The 27,053-nt window shown below is 38.5% G+C and overlaps 2 protein-coding genes and 1 pseudogene across 2 annotated transcripts; 2 read left to right on the plus strand and 1 right to left on the minus strand.

The window, feature by feature from the left end:
* Positions 1 to 1,799: 1,799 nt before the first annotated feature.
* LOC147525148 (NADH:ubiquinone oxidoreductase, 17.2kDa subunit) lies at positions 1,800 to 14,959 on the minus strand. The gene is made up of 5 exons (XM_086605577.1): positions 14,761 to 14,959; positions 14,633 to 14,659; positions 3,258 to 3,346; positions 2,303 to 2,412; positions 1,800 to 2,219 (listed from the first exon to the last, which is right to left on the minus strand). Exons 1-5 carry the CDS (start codon positions 14,856 to 14,858, stop codon positions 2,064 to 2,066), a joined length of 480 nt encoding a protein of 159 aa, XP_086461703.1. The 5' UTR covers positions 14,859 to 14,959; the 3' UTR covers positions 1,800 to 2,063.
* A 5,114-nt stretch (positions 14,960 to 20,073) lies between these two features.
* LOC147525149 (uncharacterized) lies at positions 20,074 to 21,123 on the plus strand. The gene has a single exon (XM_086578340.1). The coding sequence runs from the start codon at positions 20,074 to 20,076 to the stop codon at positions 21,121 to 21,123; it is 1,050 nt and encodes a 349-aa protein (XP_086434466.1).
* A 134-nt stretch (positions 21,124 to 21,257) lies between these two features.
* LOC147525150 (protein NRT1/ PTR FAMILY 5.2-like) lies at positions 21,258 to 26,155 on the plus strand (annotated as a pseudogene).
* Positions 26,156 to 27,053: the final 898 nt, after the last annotated feature.

Here is a 27,053-nt window from a genome sequence, read left to right on the forward strand (position 1 = left end):
TTAATCTAATCTAATAAAGAAGAATAGAAAATACTTTAATAAATTGGGGAAGCTCGGCTCAATAATTAAAATATGTGAAATGCCAACACTATCGGGTTTGGTTTGGGCACTTCGGCTCATTTAAGCTCATTTCGGACTGGGTTTATAAAATATGTGGTCAGATTAAAGCTCGTTTAAATAAGCGAAGTTGACATCAATTCCACCCCTAAGCCTTGAAGAAGCCCTTTTTGTATAAATCTCCCAAAATTTAGCATCGAATTTAAGTTTACCCCATTAGCAAAATTGAAAAGAAAAAAACTAAGGAGAAAGGTTGGGGTTTGTATAAACCCCCCAAACTTAGACATCAATTTGAAATTACCAAATTTGATTTCGGGTCGGTTATGTTTATGAGTCAGTTCGGCTCGGTTATGTATATTTGAAAACCGATAGAATCGGTTTGGTCATTGGTTTAGTCCCGAACCGACCCGCTATATATAATATATATTAAAAGATATATATTTAATTGATTTCATTTAAAAATATATGAAAACTGGTCGGTTTAGGTCGGTTAACATCGGTTAAACCATAACCCAGTTAGTTCAGTTCGGCTGGAAATTAATTCGGTTCAGTCCGGTTTGGCTAGAAATTAATTTAGTTCGATCCGGTTCGGTTCGGTTCCAAAAAAGTATAAATGGATAGGGTCGGTTTAGTTGTCAGTTTAGACCCAAACCCGACCCGACCCGACCCGTGCACACCCTCGGAGAAGCATTTTTTTTCTCCTTTTTTTTTTTTTTTTTTTTTTTTTTTTTTTTTTGAAATTTTCTAATGAGGTAAACTCAAATTCGATACTAAATTTTGGAGGGTTTATACAAAACTTACAAAACTCTAAAGCCTATTGAACGGGGAAACTCTAAACGCTACATATTTGTGGGGGGTTAAGTAAAAAAACCCTAAAACAATAAAACCCAACGGCTCTATCATATCATAAGGGCAAAATAGTCAATAGATAAAATACCAATGTCGGTTATAGACAAAATTGACGGAGTGGGGGCAAACTCAAATGATTTAAAAAATGGGAGGTTTAGTCAAAACCCTATATAGCTTTGTGGGGTTAAGTCAAAATTCCCCTTTATTTAAAAATGTCTTATGGTGAATTGATAACATTATGGAGACAAATCTACAAATTGCTTGGTCTATTTTCACTTTCAATCAGTATCCGCTCCTGTTTCCTTTTCATTGAACACTTTACACTTCATTCTTGATATACTTTCTTGTGTTCGAAAAACAGTTGGCGGTGAATTATTGCAACACATCATCTTCCAAAAAAAAAATTATTGCAACACGTGTTCTATAAAGCATACAGGTGAAAGAAATGTGCTAAAGCAGCTGTGGTATATACAGGTACAACTAATTTTTTTTAGTGTATGAAACCTTTTAAAGCACGATTCCTTGAAGAAGAATATGACGGTGTTGCACAATTCAGAAGGCTAGCACCAAATGCATTCAGGGCATTAAGCTTGAATTGGCAAATTGAACAAGGAAGATTATTTCATATAAATAGAGGCGAAAACAGGCATACTCAACTCGAGCCTAGCTCAATTAAAGGCATCTTTAGGTAATACAGAGAAGGAATAACAGTTTCAACAAGTTTTCGGGAGAATAGGAAACTCCAGGTTTCAAGTTAAACACTATGGTGTGAGTTGTAGGGAGCCATCCACATTCTATAAATTCTCTAAGAAATGTGTTTGCAAAGAACAATTTGTATAAAAAATTATCTGAAGAGCCTCACACCTTCTAGATCAAGCAAAGGCCATGTCATGTCAAGCAACCGCCTTGGTTGGTCCAAGCTAAGCATAGTTAATAAATTTAAATGAATCACAGCATATTATTTTGCTTATATATGTCTCTTTTGAAAGTCATACTCAACGAGCTCTGAAATAGCCAAAATGAAGTAACCCCAATTACATCCACGAACGTTCACTGTACTTGATTAAGGGGATGGAGAGACCACAATGAGAAATACATTTTAAATGTTACACATTTATTCCCAGTAATATCAGCCACTTAACAATTTGTAGCAACGCTCATGACTGGGTGGGCTTCCAAGACTGGTATCTGGTCCAGTCCTTCTGACCGGGGTTAAGAGCATGTCCCTTAGAATGGTATATGTACTCATCGCCCTCCCCAGAAAAGTTCTGCTTGTGATCAATTCCATATCTTATGGGCTTCAGCATCAAGAGCTGCCATGAGTAAACTGAGTATATCAGCTGATTTTCTCGTGAATTAGTTTAGTTAGATCGTATTTTGCATAAAAGAAACTAACCTCGTCTCCTGTGTGGTCAGTGACGTAGTGGAGCCACCCGTGCCACTCTGCTGGCACCTGAGAAGCGTTATAACGAGTCTTGTCACCATATTCCACCCACCTGTGTCTTCCTGCAGAATTAGCACAACGACTATAATGATGAAGCTGATGAAGCATCTTGATTCTCAAAAATGTAAATGGACTAACAATGCATCCAAACAACGATTGGTCCTCTCTAACAAATGGAGCTCCATCTAGAATGGTGAAACCAGTAAGATGCTCAGATACAGAGATGTTCTCGTCTCACCTCTTCATTGAAGGTTCAGAACGTCTGATACTAGAAAAGAGGGAAATAGTATGATACATTGACGTAAGGAAACTAAAGCTAATCCGCCAGTTAAAATTTAATGGTCGTTGATGGCTATCTAATCTCACAGACTTCATATTTAACAAAATCGTGGAAGTGGTAGAAACCCTAATGGAAGTCTCAGGAAAAATTACTATTAACAAATCTACCATCTTTTAGATCAAAAATTCTCAATCCAGCCACCACAGGACTTGTGTTGAGCTCCCTGGTGTAAGGAGAGCATGTGATATTTAAAAATACTAGACACAGCAAACACCCTAGACACGCCAAAGACTCTTGAAATAACTAAATAGTGAAATGGAAGGTTGATGGATGATGGATGATGGATGATGGATGATGGATGATGCTAGATTATTACATTGACTGGGATCAAATATTCAGTACAGCTACAGTCTAAGATTTCACAGTAACAGATCATGCTTAGAATAGGAAGACACGCCACTTTGGCAGACATAATGGCCAGCTTATGAAAGGATAACAACAGCAGTTATTGAGAGAGCATTAGTTCATCCCAGAGACAATCCCGAAATGAGCAATGGTATAATTCTCAAACTGCAAAGAAACGCAATATGTAGAAATTAAAAAAACTGAAAAGGTGAAAAAACAGACCATACTGCACGTTGAGCTTCTCATAATATTTATTTCCGAACTTATCAATTCCGACAAGGGTGGAACCTATGTTGTGGATTTTGGTTTGCCTGCAGAAAGATGGGTGGTGATTAACATATTTTCACAAAAGGAAGAACGATAGATTTAAAAGAAGCTGCTTAAAAAGAATAAATAAATAAATAAATAAAGAAAAGAAAAATTGAACGAAGAAAAGGTTTTTAATTGTAAATATGTCTTTAATTGTAAAATTCAAATTGTCCAAAAAGTGCTAGTGAACAGCACATTTGGGGGTAAAAAGTATTCAAAATGGTCTTCTTGCAACACTACTTTCATTTGTACTTCTTGACAATTTTATGAAATTTTCGTTTTCGGTGGCCATCGAAAGTTTCAGTATAAGTGAACATTCATTAATAGTTTTGTTTGAGTTTTCAATATTTTCTGAAATTTCACAAAAGTTTCATGAAAGTTTCTTTTTTGGTGTTCCTCGAAACATTCATCAAAACTGTAATTTAGTTCCATGTTCAGTTGCAGTTTGGGGTAGCAGGGTTGGGGAACTTGGGGATTAGACAAATATTTCGGATATGTAATGAATTTGGAAATTAATAAAACAATTTTGTTAGGCTAAGTAATAAAATTAATTGTGTTTATCAAATTGTTGGTTTGCTCCTCATATATAATGTGATATTATGATTTTGCCCTCCTAAATTGAACCAACTTTGACTGGATTTGACTAGTGGTTCACTTAGAAATCCGAATAATATCCTAAACAAGGCAAGAAATGTACCATTTTCTTCTCAATACAGGCAAAATCGTCAATTTTGACCAATTCAACGAAAAATTTACCTTTAAACCCTTCTCACATGGGAGACAAACTCTCTCTCTTCTTACACAACCTGCAACACTCTCTGTCTTCAAATAGTTATATGATGCGACCTTGTCTCTTGTTTGTGCCACAAGATTATGTGTAGATATGGGTGATGATTTTGGACGGTTAGATCTCAACAAATTAAAAACAAAAGCACCCTCTCTTCATAAACAAAATCCGGGCAGTGGATAAGATAGACAGTATTTGGTGCAAATGACCAGAAGTTGTTATCATCTTTCTCACATCTTCTAAATAGCTATAAAGTAAACCAACATCAGCAACTCTTCTAAAATTTTGATGTAAACAAAATTTGAAAAATTATAGGAATTTCATCAAGGCAATTATCTATTCTTCAACTGAATTATCTGATTTATATAATAGTAAACTTTAATTACCAACATTTATATAATTTAAACTCTAAATAGAGTTGGATTAAGATGGGCAGTATTTTGTGCAATGAACAAAAAAGTTGTTATCATGGTTATCACATCTTCTAAGTAGCAATGAATTGAACCAATGTCAACAACTCTACTAAATCTGATAAAACATAACCATAAGTAGCAATAAACATAAATCAGATTAAAGCCATACTAAATAGCAATAAACTGAATCAGGATCTAAAGCCCTACTAAATCGGGTAAATATAAACATAGCCCCATCATATTAAACATCATTCATCCATCTACAAAATAAGCATAATAAAAAACAGTTCACATAAACATAAAGGGATCCCAACATAATATTTAGATTTTAAAAAAAATCTTAGGGGAAAGGGGCCAAATTGAGCTTGAATCGCAGTTGGAATCACGCTCTTCCTCATGCCCCCACGGAGGAGTGTTCCTTGAAATATTCAGCTCCCTTGGTGAATCATCCGAACCCGAGGATGAACCCCCCCCCCCCCCCCCCCTCCCTCGGGTTCGGATGGATGACTCACCTAGGAGGGCGAAAGTTTCAAGGAACATTCCTCCGTGGGTGCATGAGGAAGAGTATGATTCCGATTGAGAACTCATTTTGGCCCCCTTCCCCTAAGAATTGAGTATGCTTGTTCTTCATTTTGGTTTAAACATCTAAATATTATGTTGGGATCCCTATTATGTTTATGTGAACTATTTTTTATTATGTTTATTTTATGGATAGATGAATGATGTTTTATATGATAGGGTTATGTTTATGTTTATCCCATTTAGTAGGGCTTTAAATCCTGATTTAGTTTATTACTATTTAGTAGGGTTTTAATCTGATTTATGTTTACTGCTACTTATGGTTATGTTTTATCTGATTTAGTAGAGTTGCTGACATTGGTTCAGTTCATTGCATTGGTTCAGTTCATTGCTACATAGAAGATGTGATGACCACGATAATAAATTAACAACTTCTGTTCATTGCACAAAATTCTGCCTATCTTAATCCAACTCTATTTAGAGTTTGATATTATATAAATGTTGGTAATTAGAGTTTGATATAATATAAATCGGATAATTCCGTTGAAGAAAAGCTAATTGCTTTAATAAAATTCCTGTAATTTTTCAAATTTTGTTTACATCAAAAATTTTGGAAGAGTTGTTGATGTTGATGTTGGTTTAGTTTATTGCTACTTAGAAGATGTGAAAATGATGATAACAACTTCTAGTCATTTGCAACTAATACTGCCTATCTTAATCCAACGGCCTGGATTTTGTTTATGAAAAAAGAGGGTGCTTTTGTTTTTAATTTGTTGAGATCTAACTGTCCAAAATCATCACACATATCTACAAATAATCTTGTGGCACAAACAAGAGACAAGGTCACATCATATAACTATTTGAAGATCACATCATATAACTATTTGAAGAGAGAGAGTGTTGCGTGGTGTAAGAAGAGAGAAAGAGTTTGTCTCCCACGTGAGAAGGGTATAAAAGTAAACTTTTCATTGAATTGGTCAAAATTGACGATTTTGCCTGGATTGAGAAGAAATGTTACATTTCTTTCCTTGTTTAGGATGTTATAGTCTCACAAGTAGTATAAGAAGCTAACGCCTCAATGATATAGTACCAAGGCCTACTGAGACTTTAGCCTCACTGTCAACAAAAATCAAGGGACCTGAGAACAACTAAACTTGGTTTACTTTTTCACATTTTTTTTATTTGTTTGTTATCCAACTTTGACTCTACCTCAGATATAGATAAAACAACCCTAAAAGGTATCATTTAGGGTCCCCACGTCACTCTATATCAATGGTCTGAAAAGCGCTAGGCGATAGTCGGCGGGGGGAGTGCCTAGCCTTCTAGTTGGAGCCTATGCAGTTTTTTTTCTTTTTTTCTCTAATACACATTGTAATATATAGTCACGCATACCTACAATACAAGATATGAAAATAAATCAAACTTTGAGTACTTCTTAAAAATGCATATGAGCAATCCCAGCTACGCATTTACCATAATTTTAATACTAAGCACAAAAAAAAATTACTTCTTCAGAGAAGGCACAAGATTTGAAAAGGATGGCAAGTGACTGCTTGAGCTTAAAGAGAGGATGGCTGAAGAATACAATATACTTTGAGAGGGCTAAAGTGAAACACACACTGTCTTGATCTTTTAACCCCTGTGGGGCTAATATGATCATAATACTAAAGGTCATCCTTCAAGAAGTTGGGGAGGCAGAAGCTCAGAAGATCGAGGGAGAGAAGGAGAGGTATCCATGCTTTGACCCCCACATCAAGGTCTACCAGTAAGCGATAAGGAAAGAGGAGAACCGGCAGGAGAGTCTGAAGACTGAAGTATGAGAGATAAGACTAAAGTATTAGAGATGGCGGTTTATTCTATTTAACCGAAAGAAAGGACCTTGCAAATGAAAAGTGGGAAAAAAGAAGGCAGCAATGAATGTAAGAGAATAGTGGTTGATAATGAAGAGGATGAACAATTTTCAAAATTTAGTAAAAGATGGGGCGAAAAGTTGCCGAAATGAGAGGGAAGATTCAAGAACTACTTGACAACAAGAGCGAGGAAGAGGTAGAGAACAAGAGGGTGGAGTAGAACTTCAACAGTTGCATCCACAATCCATCCTACTGTCCTCAACCCTTGCTAAACCACCTAGTTGCTCTCCACCTCCTCCTCAAAGGATTCTCCGTCCATATAACATTCATCGGAAAATTCAAGATCTAATTTCTTGTCCTCCAAATCATAGATGTCATCAAAGTCTTCTGAATCTTCCAAATTCCCCACTAATTTAGTTTCCGCACTCTCCTTGGCTACCTCTTCCCTCCTACTATCCAGCAAACCTTAAATCTTTTCTCTACATGCTTCAATCCTCACACCCCATCTTTTCCCAAACTCCATGAGTTGATCATCATCCTCCTTGTTATCCTGCACTATCTCTCTCTCCCCCTCCATTGGTAAGTCTTGATCGTTGGATCAAAACTTGGGTACTTGGCCTTCTTCGCAATTTTCATCGTTCAACTTCTTTAACTTCATGAAGAAGGGCCTCTAATCTTTTGATCATTGAAGCCCCATCAGGATTATCTTCCTGGTCCAATACAAACAAGCTGTTGTTATCCGTTGGGCATGGTCTAGATGTTTCTTTAACCTGATCTGTTTTTGTTGGACTAGGCCTAGGAATAGGGGTGGCAATGGGTCGGGTTCATATCGTGTCATATTCGGGTCACATTTTAGGCGAGCAAACCCAAACCCGACCCAATTACTAATCGTGTTGAGTTTGTCAAACCGAAACCCAACCCGCCTATATAACGGGTGACCCGCTAAGCCAGCGGGTCAATTTCATATCAGTTTCGGATTGGATTCACAAACAACTTTGTATGCAAAATATTTAGTATTTCACAATTTTATTTATCAAAAAAAAAATGCATTAATTCTCAAAAACCATCCATAATTTAATTACATATTAATGAAAATTGAATAATAAAACATATCTTTATCAAATGAATATCAATATGACAGCTAATCCTTCTCCTTTTAGTCATTTATTTTAGGTAGTTTGGATGATAGATGAGATTTTAGATCAATTTTGGATCGGATTCACAAACAACATGTATGCAAAATATTTAGTATTTTACAATTTTATTTATCAAAAAAGCATATTTAAAAAAAATATATGCATCAATTCTCAAAAACCATCTATAATTCAATTACATATCAATGAAAATTGAATAACAAAACATATATTTATCAAATGAATCAATATGACGGCTAATCATTCTCCTTTTAGTCGTTTATTTTAGGTTGTTGGGATAATGAAACTTATCTTAAAACATGTTATACAGGCCACGGATTGATGACCCGACCCATTAGACCCAAGAACTAATCGGGTCTACTAACAGGTTACTCGGGTTAACATATGTGACCCTAACCCAACCCATTTATTTGACGGGTTTGGCGGCTCAACCCTTAAATGCCCAAAAACCTTTTTTCCCAACCCAAACCCGCTAATTTCGTGTCGGGTTAGCGGGTCGTGTACAAAACTGCCACCCCTACCTAGGAACCTCACCAACTCTTCTCCAGATCTCTTCTTTTTGGGCCCTAGCAAAGGAGGAGGTGGTATAGATTACCCACACAACTTTGTTACTCCTTGATCCGAGCCCCACCTCTTGGATCCCGCCTTTTTTTTTTTAGCTAACACCTTTTTTACTTCCCCAGCTTTTTCTCAATCACCTGTTTTTGAATTTCAAAATCAGAGACAACCTTAGCTGTGAATACCTTGTCATTTTCCTTTTCAGCTACTTGACCCCTATATGTACTAGCCTCTGACCTTACTTGTTTAGCACGTTTCCAGCCTACCTACCCCTGTCAAGCCTGTGTCTCCATCAGTTGACATTTGACTAACTTCAGTCCTTACATCCAACACGTGATCTCCTTGTTTGTTCAATCCACACCCCCTATTACTAGTAATTCATTACTTCTCCAACCATCATGCCAGGGCCTTCCAATAGCATGATACCACGTGTTCAAGTAGTCGCCATGGGATCATTTTCCCCCATTCGCTCCATCCCTCCAGAGCAGAACATTTCCAAATGTGCCAACCCAATATCGGACGGTCTAATTTCAGCCAAGATTTTCAGCTTGTATTCCTGTTCCCCTTCTGTAATGGTGAAAATTTCAAATTTAGCCCTTGGAGTCTCCATTTCAACTAGAACTTTTGCTGCTTCCAAACGCTCTAGCAGTAGAGTTGATTGGTCAATCTCAAGCACTATAAGAAATCTACTTGCAACCTCTGATGATGTGCTCACTCCACAAATGAAACGGTAATCCCACAATATAAATCCACCTCTTGGTTCTTGTAAACCAGTCCTCAGTTATCACATTCATGGTTGGCTCCCAGGAGGCGAAGAGTACCAACACCCCTTCATGTTGCAACTCTCTGACCTCCAACATTGATTCCTTGATACTCAGATCATCTACCAAAATTATTGCTTTTGCAGCATCAACTGGACGGAGTTTGGGTTCAAAGGTGAATGGGAACTCTTACCAGTTCTTCAATCACCCATCGCCAACCTTTAATTTCCAATGAAAGAGTACAAACTACATCCTTCTTCCAGATTTGAGCAGATACCAGAGTACCAACCACCAATTTATATGCAGTTGTCTTTACCAGTTTCAACTCCCCCGTTATTTCTTCCGCCCCAATTCTTCTCTTCCCTTGTCTCTGTGTGTCCACTACATCACAGAAACTACGCTTGTCGCGCAACCCCTTTTTGGAGCTTCTCCTCCTCCCTTCTTCAACTCCTCTAAATCTACTTCTCCCTTGAGTTATTCCATATCCACAACCAGCTTCTATGAAATCTTTTAGGCCTTCAGAAAAAGCTTCCACCCTTCTCCATCTTTCTCCTCCGGTAGCAGATAATCTCACACTTTCCCCCTACGACTGATATCTCCATCTTTCCCTCTCTCCCACTTTCCAATTGTTCCGCTGATCAAAACTCGCCTCCACTATCTCGGCAATCCAGATTCCACCTTCAACCGACAAAAAGGCTCTCTTCCACACCCCAACCCTCCTTTCTGTAATGGAAATGACACTTCTCCTTGTAAAAGCATCCCTTTAGTATATTCATTTATATGGTATTTGTGTTATATATATATAGTATAGTCGGCACATGCCATGCACATGTCAACTTATGTAAGTATTATATATATACCTCACGGAGAAGAATAAATCAATTCATTATTTTCTCTTAGATTTATTCTCTTACATGGTATCAAGAGACTAGGTCCTCAAACCCTAGCTTCCGCCGTCATTTCTCCTCTGTCTCTTAAGTTTCTCCTTCTTCTCTTTAGTGGTAGTTTCCTCTTTCATCCATCTGTTTGTTCTTGTTCTTCTTGTTTTCCAGAAATCTTCTTGTTAGTTCTGGTTTGTTGCAAAAAAAAAAAAAAAAAAAAAAAAAAAAACTGCAGAGAACTGTTTGAAGAAAGTTCAAAAAGAATCAGGAATCAAATTCCATGGCTTCTAACAGCACCCTTTCCTCAACCTCAACTGGGTCAGTGGAATCCACCCTTTCCAGCTCTTCTTCGGGGACCTCTAATGTCTCCATCTCTGCTGGCCACCATGTCTCTTTCGGCACCAAATGTTGGTCATTTTCTGAAGTTATCCGGTGACAACTACATCACTTGGTTGCGCCAAATGGAGCCATTTTTGTCTGGCCATGACTTCATGAAATATGTGGATGGCTCTCATCCTACACCACCTCGTACCCTTCCTGGTTCTACCGAGGGCACCACCATTGCTAATCCTGCCTTTATGCAATGGTTCTAGACAGACCAGCTGATCATTAGCTACATTACCTCTACTTTGACTCAGAGTATGTTGGCTCTCTTAAGTGACATCACCACCACACAAGCTGTATGGAGTTCACTTCGGCGTCATTTTGCTCAACAGTCCACAGCCAATGCAGCTAATATGCGATTCCAATTCTATTCTCTTTCTCGTGGGACTCAAACTGTCTCCTAATACATGCAAGAAGCAAAGACTCTCAGCGACTCGTTGGCAGCAATTGGTCAACTGGTTCATAATAGGGAACTTGTTACAAATATTATGCATGGATTAGGATCAGAATTTCACACCATTGTGACTACTATTCTCAATGGTGGGGAACTTCTGGAGTATGAAGATCTACGGGCACGCCTTCTCACTTACGAGACTTAGATTACCCACTCAACTCCTACTCCTACACCGGCAGCATTTTTATCTTACAATCCTTCTACAGCTGCCCTTCAGCCCCATCCTTCTCAAAATCCGCAAAATTGGCACAAGGGAAAGAAGCGAAACAACAAAAATCAACGAGGTCACAACTACTCTCAGCAGTCTTACCTGAGTTCCAAGTACCGCCCTCCAGGTCCTGGACTCTTAGGTGCATATCCAGTTATATGTCAGCATTGTGGCCAACCCGGTCATACCGCACCTGCATGTAGGCGTTACTCCTCCCCTCCCGTTTCTCTTCAGCCTGCCTTCGCTTGAATACAGACCGTCCCACAGCCTGGTATACCTGCTGGTCCACAGTTCCTCCCACAATTCGGCCAGCCTCAGTACCCCTCCATGGCATGCCAAATGACTCAACAAGTTGATCCTAATTGGTACCCTGACACTGGAGCTACACATCATATGACAGGCAACTCAGACCTCTTGCAGTATCGTGCTCCTTATAGTGGTAATGATTATGTCACTCTCGGTAATGGATCTTCTCTTAGCATTCAAAACACTAGTAGCATTCCTATTACCTAGGTACACGTAAGGTTAGCCTTCACAATGTCTACCATGTTCCTGCCATGACCAAAAACTTGCTTTCTGTTGCTAAATTTACTCATGAAAATTACCTCACTCCACCCCAACTCGAAAAACTTCCTTCTATTTCACCTGAACTCAAAGAAAGAGAGTTTTTGAAAAGATTTTTCATGATTCACAGATTAAAGCTCAAGATCATAACCCTATCCTCAAACCCCCAAGAAAAAAGAGAACTCATGAGAAAAGAAATAACTCATGAACAACTAAGTAAAAATCTAATTATGGGGCATGCATGAAATTCACTTCAGAAAGAAACTGAACTGATGACACAAAGAGCACAGTTGTATAAAATTAACTCCATATTATTTTTTTGGATCCAAAAAAGTTGTTTCATTAATATTAAGATTAGTGATTTAAACCCATAGTCAAATATTAAGCCTTCTTAATATCCAAATATTAAGCTTAGCAGCAGTATTTCATTCGCTTGTGAGTCAATGCATGAGACCATTGAATGCAGAAGGGTAACCGATCGAAATGACTTTCGTTATACAAAAGTCTGGAATCCAAAGGTTCCATCAAAGGTTTGTTTCTTTATTCCGTCTTTGATTTGGGGAAGAACACTGACAACTGATATTATTGTATTGCTGGTAAAAAAAAACCTTCTTGGTCTTTACTTTCGGAAAGGTCGTCATTTTGAAAAATAAGAACAAAAACATGAGCCCAACTAGATGGAGTAGAGGCCTTTTAGTCCGCATAAACCCTACTAACCGGCCCACCAATTATAGGTTAGGTGAGTCGGCTGGGCACATTTTTTAGAACACTGCTCTGTATGTAGCCCGATATTGTAACAAAAGGGAAAACACATAGCCTATACCTTCAAAGTATGTTTTAATTCTATTTTGCATAGGATGTGTTGTATCTCATATTTCTTTATAATTATTTATCATTTTCTCGATTCTCTTAATATGATTTCTTTTGTACATGGAGACATACACCCCAAACGCCTTTGAGGCTCGCCTTAAGCCTCTTGGAGGCTTGACGCCTAAAGGCACTTATGCATCTTTGAAACACTGATGTCTTTCTAAGTGCGCTTTGCATTCTTGTAATTTTTACCTTTTGTTGGAATGAATGAACTATACCTTCTACCGCTTTAAAGAAGAAAATAGTTTAATCTTGAATTCTTGTTAGTTTGTTTCATGAGCATTGCTACTCATACCCTAAGGAACTTTACTGCAAACATTAGCTTAGGCTAAGTCCAATGGTTTGGTGCACCAAAACACCAAACCACAATAGCACAGTGGATACCGTTATTGGGATAGCGAAATCAAACCCAATGGTTTGGTTTTTCACCCGCAATAATATCCACTTTTATTATTTAAAAGGGTAGGATAGAATGGTAATTACATAAATTAAATTATTAAAAAAATAAAAAAATAGGAATCAATTCTTACCGCTATTGGGAGTGGCGGGTGGAAAATAATAATTGAATTCTAACCGCCATTGGGAGTGGCGTGTGGGTTATTAATTGAATTAAATCAAATTTCTAACCGCCACTGGCTATGGCGTGCAGAGTTATTTGGATTTTTTTTGCTGGCCGCCACTGGCTATGGTGTACAGAGCATACGCTATAACGTTAAAATTGACTGCATAAATAGAGAAATTTATAAAGATAGCATTGGCGGTATAACGTTTTAATGTACCATTGGATCACATTTTACGTGAAATTTGGTGTTTTGCCGCACCATTGGACTTAGCCTTAGTCAACATAAATTTTTGCAAATACAATTTGCCAGTTGGCACAGATCTACCCCTTACAATCGGGGTCCTTTCCCATATAGAAAACCAATTTCTGATTGGCCCAGACCCTAATTCAGCAACTTCACCATTTAGTACACCCATTGGAATCAATCCGTTGACTCCTTAAAAGTAAATCCTCTAGAACTAACAAACAACAAGAAAATACTTACCCCTCTCCCCCAGGGCCCCGCCCCACCCAACCAAAACAACAAAAAGGAGGGAGAGGGAAATGAAAATTGATACCTGTTTGGATGAGTTGAACAAATCTTGTTTCTCCATCAAGATTAATTCAAACTTCAAAGTCATGCTAATGAATGTCATGTATCTGACTACCTTAAACGATGTCATGTTAGGCACTCCATTCAGACATTTAGAACGTTTGACATATGCACCTCTTATAGTTGAAGTTATTGTTGGTCTATGGACGCCAACTGACCTGTCTATCTGAATCGATTTTCCCAGATTTTATCACCTATTGGTATCCAAAATGACTAAAGTATCCATATTGAGTGATTCTGGTTATTCCTTCCAAAGCTTACCACTTATGAATCTCAATACCATCAACGACAAGTCATGCTACACCAAGTAAAACTTTCCTTCTTCAGTTGCACGAAATGTGTCAAACACAAAAGCTCTCTGTAAATGCACCTTTCTTTCAACCATTCAATCCAAACTCGATGGGCAGTGCCCAGTAATATACCGACCCTTTTAAACAATCTAACCAAAAACCCTTAGTATGCCATTCTGAAAAATGTTATCAATTTTGAAAAGGAACTAAAAACATTTATCTTGTTCTTCTTCTTTAATCAGTATGAGATGAGATTGCCTATTTAAGTCTATTCCAATCACCTAGTTTTTTCTTCGGAATGAATGTTAAGGAATAATTTTCCCTATTAACAAAGAGTTAGCACAAATCGAAAGGGAAAGAAACAACAAGTAAAGATATAGATTTATCAAATATTGGGCTATGGGCAATTTGCAATGTAAAAAAAAAGTGAATTATACATACAAAAGGTTCCCATCGGGAAGGCACCTCCTGTTTTCAATAAAAAGAAAACAAAAGAGTAAATCAGGATTTAATTGGACAAAATTAAATTAAATTAAACTAGTAATAGAGTAGAGAGTAATAATACTGACAAGAAGCCTTCTTGCTTAATCTCTTTGAAGAAGCCTCCGATCCCTTTCTCTCTGATCATATTCACTGCACTCTTCGCAATCTTCACCAACGGTTCCATCTTTTTCTCTCTCTCGGTTGAATGACGACACGCGTGCGGAAACACAAATGGTTAAGAAGGCGTGTGTTGAGCGCTCAAACCCGCTTCTTAATTCTTATACAATGGTGCGCCAAAACACCAAATCTATCTAATAAAACAGGGAAGTGTGGGCCCGAAGGGCTTATTCCACAACATCTGGATCCATGCGACTCGACTTTCTTATTTTTTCATCTCGACTTTCTTCTTACTGCCGCAACACTCGACTTTCTTACTACCGCATCATCTCTCCCAGCTGGTATTTTCTCTCTCAGTCGTTCTTACCTTTTCTTACTGCCGCATCCTTTGTTTCCTCTCTCAGTTCTTCTCGGTTTTAGTTGGCGCATTCCGTCATTTTTTTTTGTCTTTTTTATTTTTTTGTCTTTTTTAGTTGGCACATTACTTAGTAGTAGTTTTAAAAACTCCAAAGGAACAACCTTTTCCATCATTCCCCCATCAACATAATCCACTGTGGTAATGGGTAGAGTTTCAGAAAGAAGGGGATGAACGGATGGTTATGGCCAAGTTGTAAACAAACAGAACTGTGTTTGGTCGCATGGGTTCTATGGTTAAGTACTTTAAGTAATGGTGTGGTTGTTAACAATCATTGACTTGAATCATAACACGATTTGTTGTATTCAAATTGTTTGACAAAATGGCTTCTTCCTAAATGTTGAGTGGATGGAAAGCAAGTTGAAATGATTCTTGCATTGCTATAATAGTTTTATTAGGGTTGCTATCTTTTAAATTTTGTATGTATTATCTTGTGGTTTAGCTTTTTGTACCGGGACTTGAGTTTCATAGAACATGCTATCTTTTATCTTTTTCTTACGGGACTTGAGCTTTTCTGGGAGGCTTGTGAGTTGTGTCATGCCTAGGATAGCTATTAAGAAGTTTTTCCTCACTCACGACTCTATGAAACCGCACTTTCGGGCATCACTCCATTTGAGTGTTTCAGAATCGGGACTCGTAGAAGCTAGGGATCTTGTGGGAACGGGGAAAGTTCGGTTGGAGAGGTATTTTTTTGTGTTTCATCCTCTCCGAGCCAATTCGGACGATTTTGAACCTAAAGAAAAACTAAAAGCTTTCCTTCTTCAACTGGTGGACATTCAAAGATTTTCTTTGGGACACTCTTTTGCTAACACCATCCTTCGTATGTACAAGACAATGTGGGTTGGGCGTCGGCTATGGGCTTACAAGTTGGATTTGGCAATTTCAATATTGATCTTTTTTAGTTGGAACACCATTCTATGACACAAGGTACCCACAGGGAGTCCCTTTACCGGTATGTCAGAGTGTTGGTTGCTACTATAAGGAAATGGATGATACTGTTCCAAGTGATCCAAAAGAACTTTATGAGCTTGACATGGTGAATATGCTAAAAGCAAAAGTCGGGGATTGATTCCACACCTTCTTTGAGGTTAGTTTTTCTCTGGTGTTTTTTTTCTTACTAAAAAGTATGAAATGAATTCAAACTTGGACAAGTCCGACTTGATTCAACTAACTTAGCAACTTGACTTGGTATATCAATTACACTGTCGATACTTCTATTATAGATCAAATATAGTGTCAGCTAAACTTGACAAATGTGTTTTGTAGATCAAATATAGTGTCAACTTGACTTGCTGACGAATGTGTCGACAAACTATGAAGTGCACCTTGATTTAATGTGTTGTTGTATTTTTCCAGAGCTTTTCGATATCAAAACAATGATTACGCTTCGACTTTCTATGGTTCCATGGTACGCGTGCCAAGATATATCTTTGCCCATTGCAAAGTCCAAACTTCCATTTGCGCTGTTTATCTTTTTATATTCTACAGGATCGCATGGATAAGGGTAAATGTCCAATGGACCCTTCTAAGGATCAATCAAACAAGAAAAAACAAATTTTTGTTCCGGTCCAAGATAAACTCTTCCTCCAACCACCTACTCCTCAACGACCTGCTCGCTCCCAGGTAATCCTATCACCTGGCTCCAATAAATGTTTATGTTGTCCGTTCATTATCATTTCTTTTGAACTGCTTATTTGGTTTATATAGCTTCCTGGCGACCAACAATCTCAACAAAGGGAAACGCCTTTGGACCCTTCTAAGCAAAGCAACAAAGAAATAGGCTCCCAAGATAGGCTCAATCTTCAACCGCCTCTTGGCTTTTCGGTATTTTTCTTGCTTGCCGACTATTGTATTTATTTCCCCACTTACGTTCTTTTTGTTTATTACCATTTACTGCTTTATTCATATCCTTCTGGTCCACATTTTTTTAAAAATTATGACTACCATTTACTGCTTTATTCATATCTAATTTATTCCTCTTTCTCCCCATCCGTCTACTTAAGAGAACAACCCTTTTCTCCGACAAAGAGGTAGAACTAACAAAAGCAATACTAGGATAGCGTGCTCGAAGGGAAAGAGAAAGGATCACTAAAGAGAAAGGCATCTCAAACTTCGCCAACCGAGGTGTACAAGCACTCACGCGTCCTGTCATTAGCCACCAGCTGATAGGTTCAGCATTAAATGCCTCTCCTTCACTTCCACGAACTCCATCTAAATCTAACGGGCGACGAGCACAAAGTACTACAGTTACACCTCATGCGACACCATGCAGACACCTTTCTTCTTCTGATTCTCTTCAGAAATCTCTATCGTTCCTTAATCCTGTTAGGTTGTTTACGCTCCCCGAAGAACATGTCGCATCAAGTGCCCATGTTGATTCAATAAATCAAAACAATGAGATCTTCGTGCCAACGCAGACTCACCAAAATGCAAGGTTAGTACGGGGTTCAATGCACCTTTCTCTTGGTTCTTCCTGGTTTACATTTAAAAAAAAAACTATAATATTCTTCTACATTCTTCGCAGCGGTTCGCATGTCTACTACCTCATCATTAGTCCATACAATACCACTTTTCGTCAAATGCGGCTTCAACTTTCGTGATCATCATCAACTACCGAAATTCACGGTATACTTCTTCACATTTATTAAAACAAGAATACAAAAAATTAGCTCCTTTGTCTAAATAATTCTTTTCCTCATACGAGACCACAACCATTTGGAGATCCCGCGCAAGATGCGGAGGATATTCACCGTAATGGTTTTGACCGTTCAATTTCTCGCTAATAATGTTGACATCGGTGATGATGAAGACGGTCGACAATATTCCTCACGACCGTCGATTGAACAAGGAAGACACTCCTTAGGGAGAATGGATGTTCAATGCCCATTTTGTAATGCACTCCATTGGATGGATGAGCGGCTAACCAAATCATCATTATCACATCCTCGATTTGGGACTTGTCGTTTTGCAAGGGAAAGTCAAATTGCCTCCACTACGACCATTACCACCAGCTCTTTAAAGCTCTATATGATGGAAATGATAGCAAGTCAAAGTCATTTCGCAAAGTACATGAGGCAATACAATCAAGCTTTTGCATTTCACGAGGCTTGGAGGAAATGGCGTGTGTGTTTATCGGACGAGGTCCACGGCCTTTTACTATCCATGGTCGGTGCGTCATAGGGATCGAGCTCTAATTCGACTCGGCAAAGCATCCAACTTACTCTCAACTTTACATATATGATCCCAAGTTTGCATTGGAGTTACGCCAACTTCAGAATCGGGTTTGAACACGATGTTCTTAAAATCATTCATGAAACTATGCTCCAAAGATAATCATTTCTCTGCTATTTTCCGCCATGCATACGATGTTCTTAGATCCGCCTCTCTTGACCATGGTGATAACTTCAACATCCCCGCGTATTTGCATTCTGATTGCTACTAGAGACAGACGTCGTTACAATTTGCCAACCGCAGATGAGATTGCTGTCATTTTACCTGGGGATGGCAGCGAACGGGGAAGCATGCAAGATATTGTCATCTATCTTAAAGGAGGGCAAGAATTCATGCAAATCAGTGAATGTCATCCCGGCTTTTACTTTGCCTTTGCATTATGTGCTAATGTTTCTTTCAGGAGATCTTGGGTGGTCACCTGATATGAGACGTTCAAACAGTTTAACTGCAGCAGCCACTAATGACCGATTGACACAGATGGATTTCTATTCTTATCGGTTGTTTGAATGCCCTGGAGAATATTCTGCAATCTTGCAAGGGCACAAACTGTTCCAAGAGTTTGTGGTTGATGGGTGGGCAGTGACTGAACAAAACAAAATGAGATATTACAGGCAACAACAAGACAAGCTTCGGGCCGAACTTTATGAAGGTATCACTGATGTCGCAGTTGAAGCTTTCGACCCAAACCAAATAGGAAGACGAGTGGTCTTACCAGCATCTTGTGTCGGCAGCCCAAGGCACATGTTCGAAATTTTTCAAGATTCCATGGCCATCACGCGTTACAATAAGCATCCTGATATATTTCTCACTATGACTGCAAACCCACACTGGGAGGAAGTTATTGATGCATTGTCTACGCACCAAACCGCAACTCATCGGCCTGAGGTGGTGGCCCGTGTCTTTGAACTAAAGCGAAGGGCCTTGATGAAGGAAATTAAAAAAAAAGGTGTGCTTGGTAATGCAGTTGCACATGTCTACACCATTGAGTTTCAAAAACGCGGGTTGCCACATATGCATGCACTTATATATCTTCAACATTCTGACAAGATCCGCGTACCTGCTCAGGTTGATCGCATTGTATGTGCAGAGTTTCCTCGATCCGCCGTTTAACCTGATTTGTTTGGGACCCCCTCACATGTATGGTTCATGGTCCATGTGGACTAAAAATCCTAACTCTCCGTGCATGGTAAATGGTCAATGCAAGCATCACTACCCCGGGACTTTTGCAGATGTTACCACCATGGATAAAGATGGATATCCTATCTACCGTCCGTCGTGACAATGGTAGATCATATATATTGTGAGAGAGGGCATACAGTTGATAATAGGGATGTTGTTCCTTATAATCCTTATCTTTCTAAAATGTTCATTTGCCACATTAATGTCGAAGTTTGTCTTTGGGATCCGTTGTGTTAAATACATTCACAAGTATATATTTAAAGGGCATGACAGACAACAATGGTGTCTGATGACTTGGATGAGATCCAACAATACTTGGATGCGAGATACATTGGACCCCGAAGTTGTTTGGAGGTTGTTAAGTTTCCATCCGCACGAGGAGATTCCCACGGTTATGCGCTTTGGCACTTCATCTCCCCGAATGCACCACGTAGTTTATAAAGCGACGAATCGATAAATGATATACTATCAAGAGTCGGCGTCGAAGTCAACTTTGATTGCCTTCTTTGAGTGTTGTGCATCGGATCCAAGAGCAAGCAACCTCACTTATCAAGAGTTCCCGAATACTACGCCGGAACAAACAATCACAGACTTGGACATACAGGAGACAAAAGAAAGATTTGCTATTGGTAGAATGTATTTTGCCAGTCCTAACTCCGGTGGCGATTTTACTTGGCGCTTACTTCTCCACGGTTGTAAAAAGGACCCCATTCATTTGATGATCGAAGAGGATTGGAAATGGTCCTCCACTTCCAACTTTCAAAGATGCCGTGTGGTTGCACGTGGACTTACGGAGGATGATAGTGAATGGGTGCAATGTCTACAAGAGGCTGCAATTATGCAAACTGGATATCATTTTCGCCGACTATTTTGTGTTATTCTCGCAGAGTGCAATCCTTTGCAACCCCATACACTGTGGCATGCTTTCTGGAAAAATATATGTGATGACCTTCCACACAAGCTTCGCACACTGTTCAACATTCAAGAACCTACCCTATTTGAAGTGCAAGATTACGGTTTGTTTCTCTTAAATGAGATTCTAATAGAGTCAGGTAAATCACTAGCTAATTTCCCTCCGATGCCGATGCCTCTGTTAACTACCAGATGGAACTTAGCTGTTGCAAATCGTCTCATATATGACCAACGGCAATTTCAGTTTGACCCTCAAAATGAAAAAGCACATAGCAACAGGGTACTCCTTAATGCAGAGCAAGAATTCTCGTATAAAGCAGTGATAGATTCGGTTTCCAAAGATGAAGGGAAGCTATTTTTTTTGAATGGAGCAGCGGGAACAGGCAAAACTTTTGTCTACAACACAATCGCTGCTACATGTCGTGCTGAGGGGCATATTGTTATTATGGTTGCTTCATCTGGAATAGCTTCATTACTGTTGGCAGGTGGTCGTACGGCTCACTCAACTTTTCGCATCCCAATAGATATTCTTGATACCTCGCTTTTGTGGGTTCAAGAAGAATTCAATACATGCCGAATTATTCAGGGAAGCTAAACTTATTATTTGGGATGAAGTCCCAATGCAAAACAAGTTTTGTGTGGAAGCTGATTGATCGGACACCGGGATACTCGCGACAATAATAAACCTTTCGGTGGAATAACAAGTGGTGCTTGGTGGTGATTTCGTCAATGTCTTCGGTTATACCCAAAGGGGTTCGGGAACAGATTGTGCGTGCTTCCTTGCGCTCTTCCTTCCTTTGGAATCACATTCATGTTCTAACTCTTGCCCAAAACATGCGATTGGAAAATGGAAACTCTGCAAATATTGCGTTTGCAAATTTCTTAATGGAGGTACCAAACTTTGCATTTTCCTTTCTACTATTTTTCTTCATTCTAATATTCATTTGCATCCTTCTGTGTACTATTTTTATTCGTACTAATATCATTACTATTTTCTCCTTGCCACGCTTAGATAGGAACTGACCCAAGCGAGACAGTTGAACTACCCTCCACAATTCGACGATGTGCAAATCTTCAAGATCTTATTTCTACTACATATCCTCAGCTTGATCAAGCTTCCATTGTTACACCTGAATATTTAATCGAAAAGACAATTTTATCAAGACGCAATGATGATGTCAACGACATTAATGCAACTGCTTTAAATATGTTCCCAGGGGAAAACACTCTCTTTCTAGCTGCAGACAAGATGACTGACGAGGATGCAACCAATCCAGCCAATATTAATCAATACCCAAATGAGTACCTAAACTCACTTGACCCAAATTGGTTGCGCCACCGTTTCGCCTCTCAACCTTAAAGTTGGTTGTCCTATAATGTTGTTGCGAAATATTGCTCCCAAAGATGGATTATGCAATGGAACCCGCTTTGATGGTGGTCCAATGTCAGCCACATGTTCTTTTTGCAAGAATTTTTAACTGGTGAAAAGGCATGTGATCATGCATTTATTCCAAGGATATCTTTGTCGCCGTCGTCTTCTGATTTTCCTTTCCATATGACAAGAAGACAATTTCCTGTACGTGTTGCTTATTCAATGACTATAAATAAGTCACAAGGACAATCAGTGAAATATGTGGGAATTGACCTTCGTGAAGTTTTCAGTCATGGTCAATTATATGTATGCCCTATCAAGGTGCACTTCTTTCGGATAGAATCGATGATTCTGCTCCCTCCAAATTCGGGAAATCATACCCCAAACTTTGTATACCCGTAAGTCTTACTATAATTCGTAAGTTCTTTTCCCATTTATTTTGAGTAGTTTCTCATTGACTTCATGGTCATCAAATTTATAGATTTGTATTGGCTCTGACTTGGTTAATGTGCTTCATTCTATTTATGTAGTTCTGTGACTTGGAGTGTATTTCCATTTTGTCCGTTTCTGTGCTGGAGACTTCATTACGCACCTTGGTTAGTGACTTTTTCTTCTATACATCAGTTTAGCTTCATTACGCACCTTCATTCTATTTAACCTTACATTAGTTGAATTTTTTCTTCTATACAAATCTATTTTTCATTTCCTACTTAGTGGTGATGTCTGTTTATGCTCTTTAAAACTTAAAGATCTATGTTGAACGAAGAAACTTTGATTCTCATATCTATGCTTATCCGGTGTGTTCCTTCCCTTTTCTATGTTGAAGTGCCCTTTTTATGTTACTGACTTACTGTTCTTATTTGTCATTCTTTTATTATTGCAGGTTTGACTGTGCAAGATCTTTGAGCAAAAAAATGGAATTTTGGGAGCCTTTCTCATTAGGAAATTTTCCTTTTGGAGATTTATGGTTTTTTTCATCAAGTGACTGAAGTTTTGAATTCTCGGATGATGGAATTTTCTTTATTTTTGGTACTTGAAACTTTTATCTTTGCTAGGAATCAATATGTAGTTTGATCTTGCTAGGAGTCAATATGTAGTTTGTTTATTTCTCGTTGTTTCTACTTTTCTCGATGGAGATTATGATATCCCAAGGTTCACTTTGATTTTTTTTTTTTGCGGTGAATTTATGATTCGAAGTTACCGTGTTTTCATCCAAATAATGAGGTTTTCCTTGATATGCGCCTAAAGCATAATACTAGCATCCGATGTGATTTCATAAGCTTTACAGGACTTGAGCTTTTACAAGAGGCTTGTGAGTTGTGTCATGCCTAGGAGAAGAAAACCGGGATAGCTATTAAGAAGTTTTTTCCTCATTCACAACTCTATGAAACCGCTTACTCGGGCATCACTCCATTTGAGTGTTTCATGAATCGGGACTTGTAGAAGCTAGGGATCTTGTGGAAACGGGGAAAGTTTGGTTGGTCGAGGTATTTTTTTGTGTTTCATCCTCTCGAGCCAATTCGACAATTTTGAACCTAAAGAAAAACTAAGAAGCTTTTCCTTCTTCAACCGGTGGACATTCAACATTTTCTTTTGGGACACTCTTTGCTAACACCATCATTCGTATGTACAAGACAATGTGGGTTGGAGCATCGGCTATGGGCTTACAACAAAACCGAACCGGGCAATTTTGATATTGATCTTTTTAGTTGGAACACCATTCTATAGACATAAGGTACCCACAGGAGTCCCTTTACCAAGATGTCTAGAGTGTTGGTTTTCTCGCTATAAGGAAATGGAGGATACCTGTTCCAAGTGATCCAAAAGAACTTTATGAGCTTGACATGGCTAAATATGCTAAAAGCGTATACTGATTGATTCCACACCTTCTTTGAGGTTAGTTTTTCTACAACAGTTTTTTTTTCTTACTAATGGATAACATACCGAACATAATAAAAAGGCGAAAATGAATTCAAACTTGGACAAGTCCGACTTGATTCAACTAACTTAGCAACTTGACTTGGTATATCAATTACATTGTCGATACTTCTATTATAGATCAAATATAGTGTCGACTAGACTTGTCCAAGATTTAAACTCAACTCAAAGTCTCAAACCTGGTTGAACTACGAGGCTTTCAAATGTTCACTTACAATGCATTATCCACGCAGATTCCTAAACAAAAGCTCTTTGTTAAAACTGGTTCATGCGATCCATGGATGCTAAGCACGGTAACCCAAGTATGGGAGACAACACAAATGATATGCATGCTTCCGATTTTGATTGCAACATTTCTACCCAAGACTATGGTAGCTCGGGTTAACACCTTTTTGTCAAGCAAGGTACAACTCTTGCCAGGAGGTATAAACGACTTCAAATCCCTCCGGCCGGCTTAAGTGGATTCGTGGCGTTAACAATGCTTATATCTGTGGTTTTATATGACCGTTTCTTTGTAAAGATCATGCGGAAATGGACTAAAAATCCGAGAGGGATAACACTTCTTCAAAGAATGGGAATGGGATTCATTTTTCACATTTTAGTCATGGTAACTGCATCTCTTACAGAAATGAGGAGGCTTGGTGTGGCTAAAGATCATGGTGTTATGGTAAATGGCGGGAGAGTTCCTCTTAGTATCTTCATATTACTCCCTCAATTTGTGCTTATGGGGGTAGCTGACGCATTTCTAGCAGTTGCGCAGATTGAATTCTTCTACGACCAAGCACCTTAAAGCATGAAAAGTCTAGGGACTTCCCGTAGAGATTTCCTTTTTGTTTTATTAGATAGATTGGTGAATGCTCTGTTTTGCTCTGGGAATTTTTTAAGGGAATGCTTAATGGGCTTACACTTTGTCTGGCCATTGCATTTTCCATACTTTGGCAAGTATGCTCTTTCCATATACCCACATTTCATGATTTCCATTTTTTTTCCCTTTTTAAGCATCACTTTTTAGTGCTACCAACACAATAATTTAAGCGCTGTGCTTCTATTTGACAAGGGTGCGGGTTCTTGGTTCCATCCATCGAGAGGTTGCAAATTGCTGCGGTAATTACCATTTATATATTGACTTTTCTCCCTTCTTATATACCCCTTGGTTTCTTTTTTCGTGATACATATCGTTGGGTGGATGAGACATCTATTGTTCTTCCTTACCAACTATCTTAGTGGTACCATAATATTTTTCTGAATTTTCTTTGAAAACTAAGGTCTCATCGTCAATGCAAAAGATTGTCCATTTATTATCTTTTTCGTGCGACTCTTGCATTGACGAGTTTTTAACTAAAAACATAATGTAGTGAGTAGATCTGGTATTTATAGTGTGCGTAATTTTTTATGTCTTTGAGTGTTGGTAATGTAATTTTTCTTTCATTAGGTACCTTGCAATGGTTCTATATCATCTTTGGAGACATGGCGGGAGCAATAATCAAACAACTCAAAGAACTTATCATAAATGACCGTAGCCTCGGATTGGACCCGGGATCGCTCACATGTACCAATTAATCTGTCAATCCCTCATAATAATAGTTGTAGAAGGAAAACTCCTCCATAAAGCAAGACACACAAAGAGCTTTCAGATTCCTTATTTAACGTTGTATACTAGCTTTCAGATTATTGTTGGCTTGTGTATGTGTGTCTTTGAATAACTGGTTTCATTGTTACAGCTATGGCAATATGGCTCTCTTCTATCCCGTCTAAACCAAACGGAGCTCGCTTCTCTACGGCATATGCCGGGACATTGCTCCTACAAAGTTTATCATGTGGTCCCGATCATCCCGGACGTGGTCGCAACTTTCATAAATGTAGCTATGATGTACAAGGACATAGGAAAGATGCATACAGCTCTTCGTTATTTGCAAGAAGCCTTAAAAAGAATGGCGCCTTCTTGGTGAGGAGCATATTCGGATCTGGCAGTATGCAATCATGCTTTGGCCATGCTATCAAAGATATTTATGGTTTTTAATCAAGTGACTGAAGTTTTGAATTCTTGGATGATGTAATTTTCTTTATTTATGGTTTTGGCACTTTGTTTATGTAGTCCGAGAAAAATGAACTTCGTGATGAGAAGCAAAGGTTGAAAGCAGAGAAAGAGAAGCTGGAACATCAAGTTAAAGCCATGACTTCTCAGCCAAGCTTCATGCCTCACCCTTCCGCCATTCCAACTGCATTTGCTCCTCAAGCTCAAGCACTGGCAACAAAGCCGATGCCATTCATCGTCTACCTCGAGTTTCCATGTGGCAAGTCATGCCACCTGCAGTGATTGATACCTCACGGGATCATGTTCTTTGCCCTCGGGTTGCTTAAAATGGCATTCTTCAATGACTATGTTAATTGTTATCGTGGTATTTGTTAATTGTTGACTATGTTAATTGTTTAAAGTCAAATACTTGATTAGTGGATGATGACTGCTATTAAAAATGGTTGAACTCCTATTTTAGTTTTGGGTTTATGTGGATCATTTGTAAATGCTAATAAGGAGATTTTGACTTCAGTTATTGGGTATTGACATCTTTTGGAATTTTTCAAAGCAAAAAGGACATCTTTTGGAACCATCCGCAACTAATTTGTTACCGAAAGTGGTTTTGGAGTAGGCGAAAGTAGTCCGATACTCGGATGTGTTGCTCCCTTTCTATCTCTGTTTTAGGACCATCTTCATTTGTATATTTTGGCATAGAGCGGTCGACATATGTCCTATAGTCACAAAGTTTCGTGATAAACTTCACTTCACAAACATCGAGAAATGTTTTTATTCCCATATGAACATTATTTTGCTTCACATAACCTTTTGCTGCTTGGTACATAACCTTTTGTTGTTTGTGATGACTTGGTACATAGTTCATGAACAATGGAGATCAAGTAATAATGGCAGTGAATGCATATGCATTTGAATTTGCTAAACCGAATGTGTAAACCTTCTTTTGATCTTCGTTTCTCTCACGTCAAAGCCTTTAAAAACATGATTTTATAAGATTGCAAAGAGCATCTACAGTCCGGACTCAAACAACGAGAATCAAATAGAATGTAAACGTATTATGAAACACCTAAACCAAAACATTTTATTCAAAAGCAATTGCACCTTATCCGTTAGGGCCGATCACTCAAGTCACCTCTCGCTTATTCTTCTTTTTCTTTCGATAATCAAGTTACCAAGTAATGTT

The sequence above is a fragment of the Coptis chinensis genome, chromosome 1 (assembly GCF_015680905.1).
Source record: "Coptis chinensis isolate HL-2020 chromosome 1, ASM1568090v1, whole genome shotgun sequence".
Classification (NCBI taxonomy): Eukaryota; Viridiplantae; Streptophyta; class Magnoliopsida; order Ranunculales; family Ranunculaceae; genus Coptis; species Coptis chinensis.

Excerpts from the sequence above, each read along its gene's own strand:
- LOC147525148 (XM_086605577.1), bottom strand. The coding sequence starts at position 14,858 with ATGGAACCGTTGGTGAAGATTGCGAAGAGTGCAGTGAATATGATCAGA. Across the intron at positions 14,660-14,760 it reads ATTAAGCAAGAAGGCTTCTT|GAGGTGCCTTCCCGATGGGA; the intron begins GTCAGTATTATT and ends TATTGAAAACAG. Across the intron at positions 2,220-2,302 it reads CTGACCACACAGGAGACGAG|CTCTTGATGCTGAAGCCCAT; the intron begins GTTAGTTTCTTT and ends TACTCATGGCAG.
- LOC147525149 (XM_086578340.1), top strand. The coding sequence starts at position 20,074 with ATGATATACTATCAAGAGTCGGCGTCGAAGTCAACTTTGATTGCCTTC.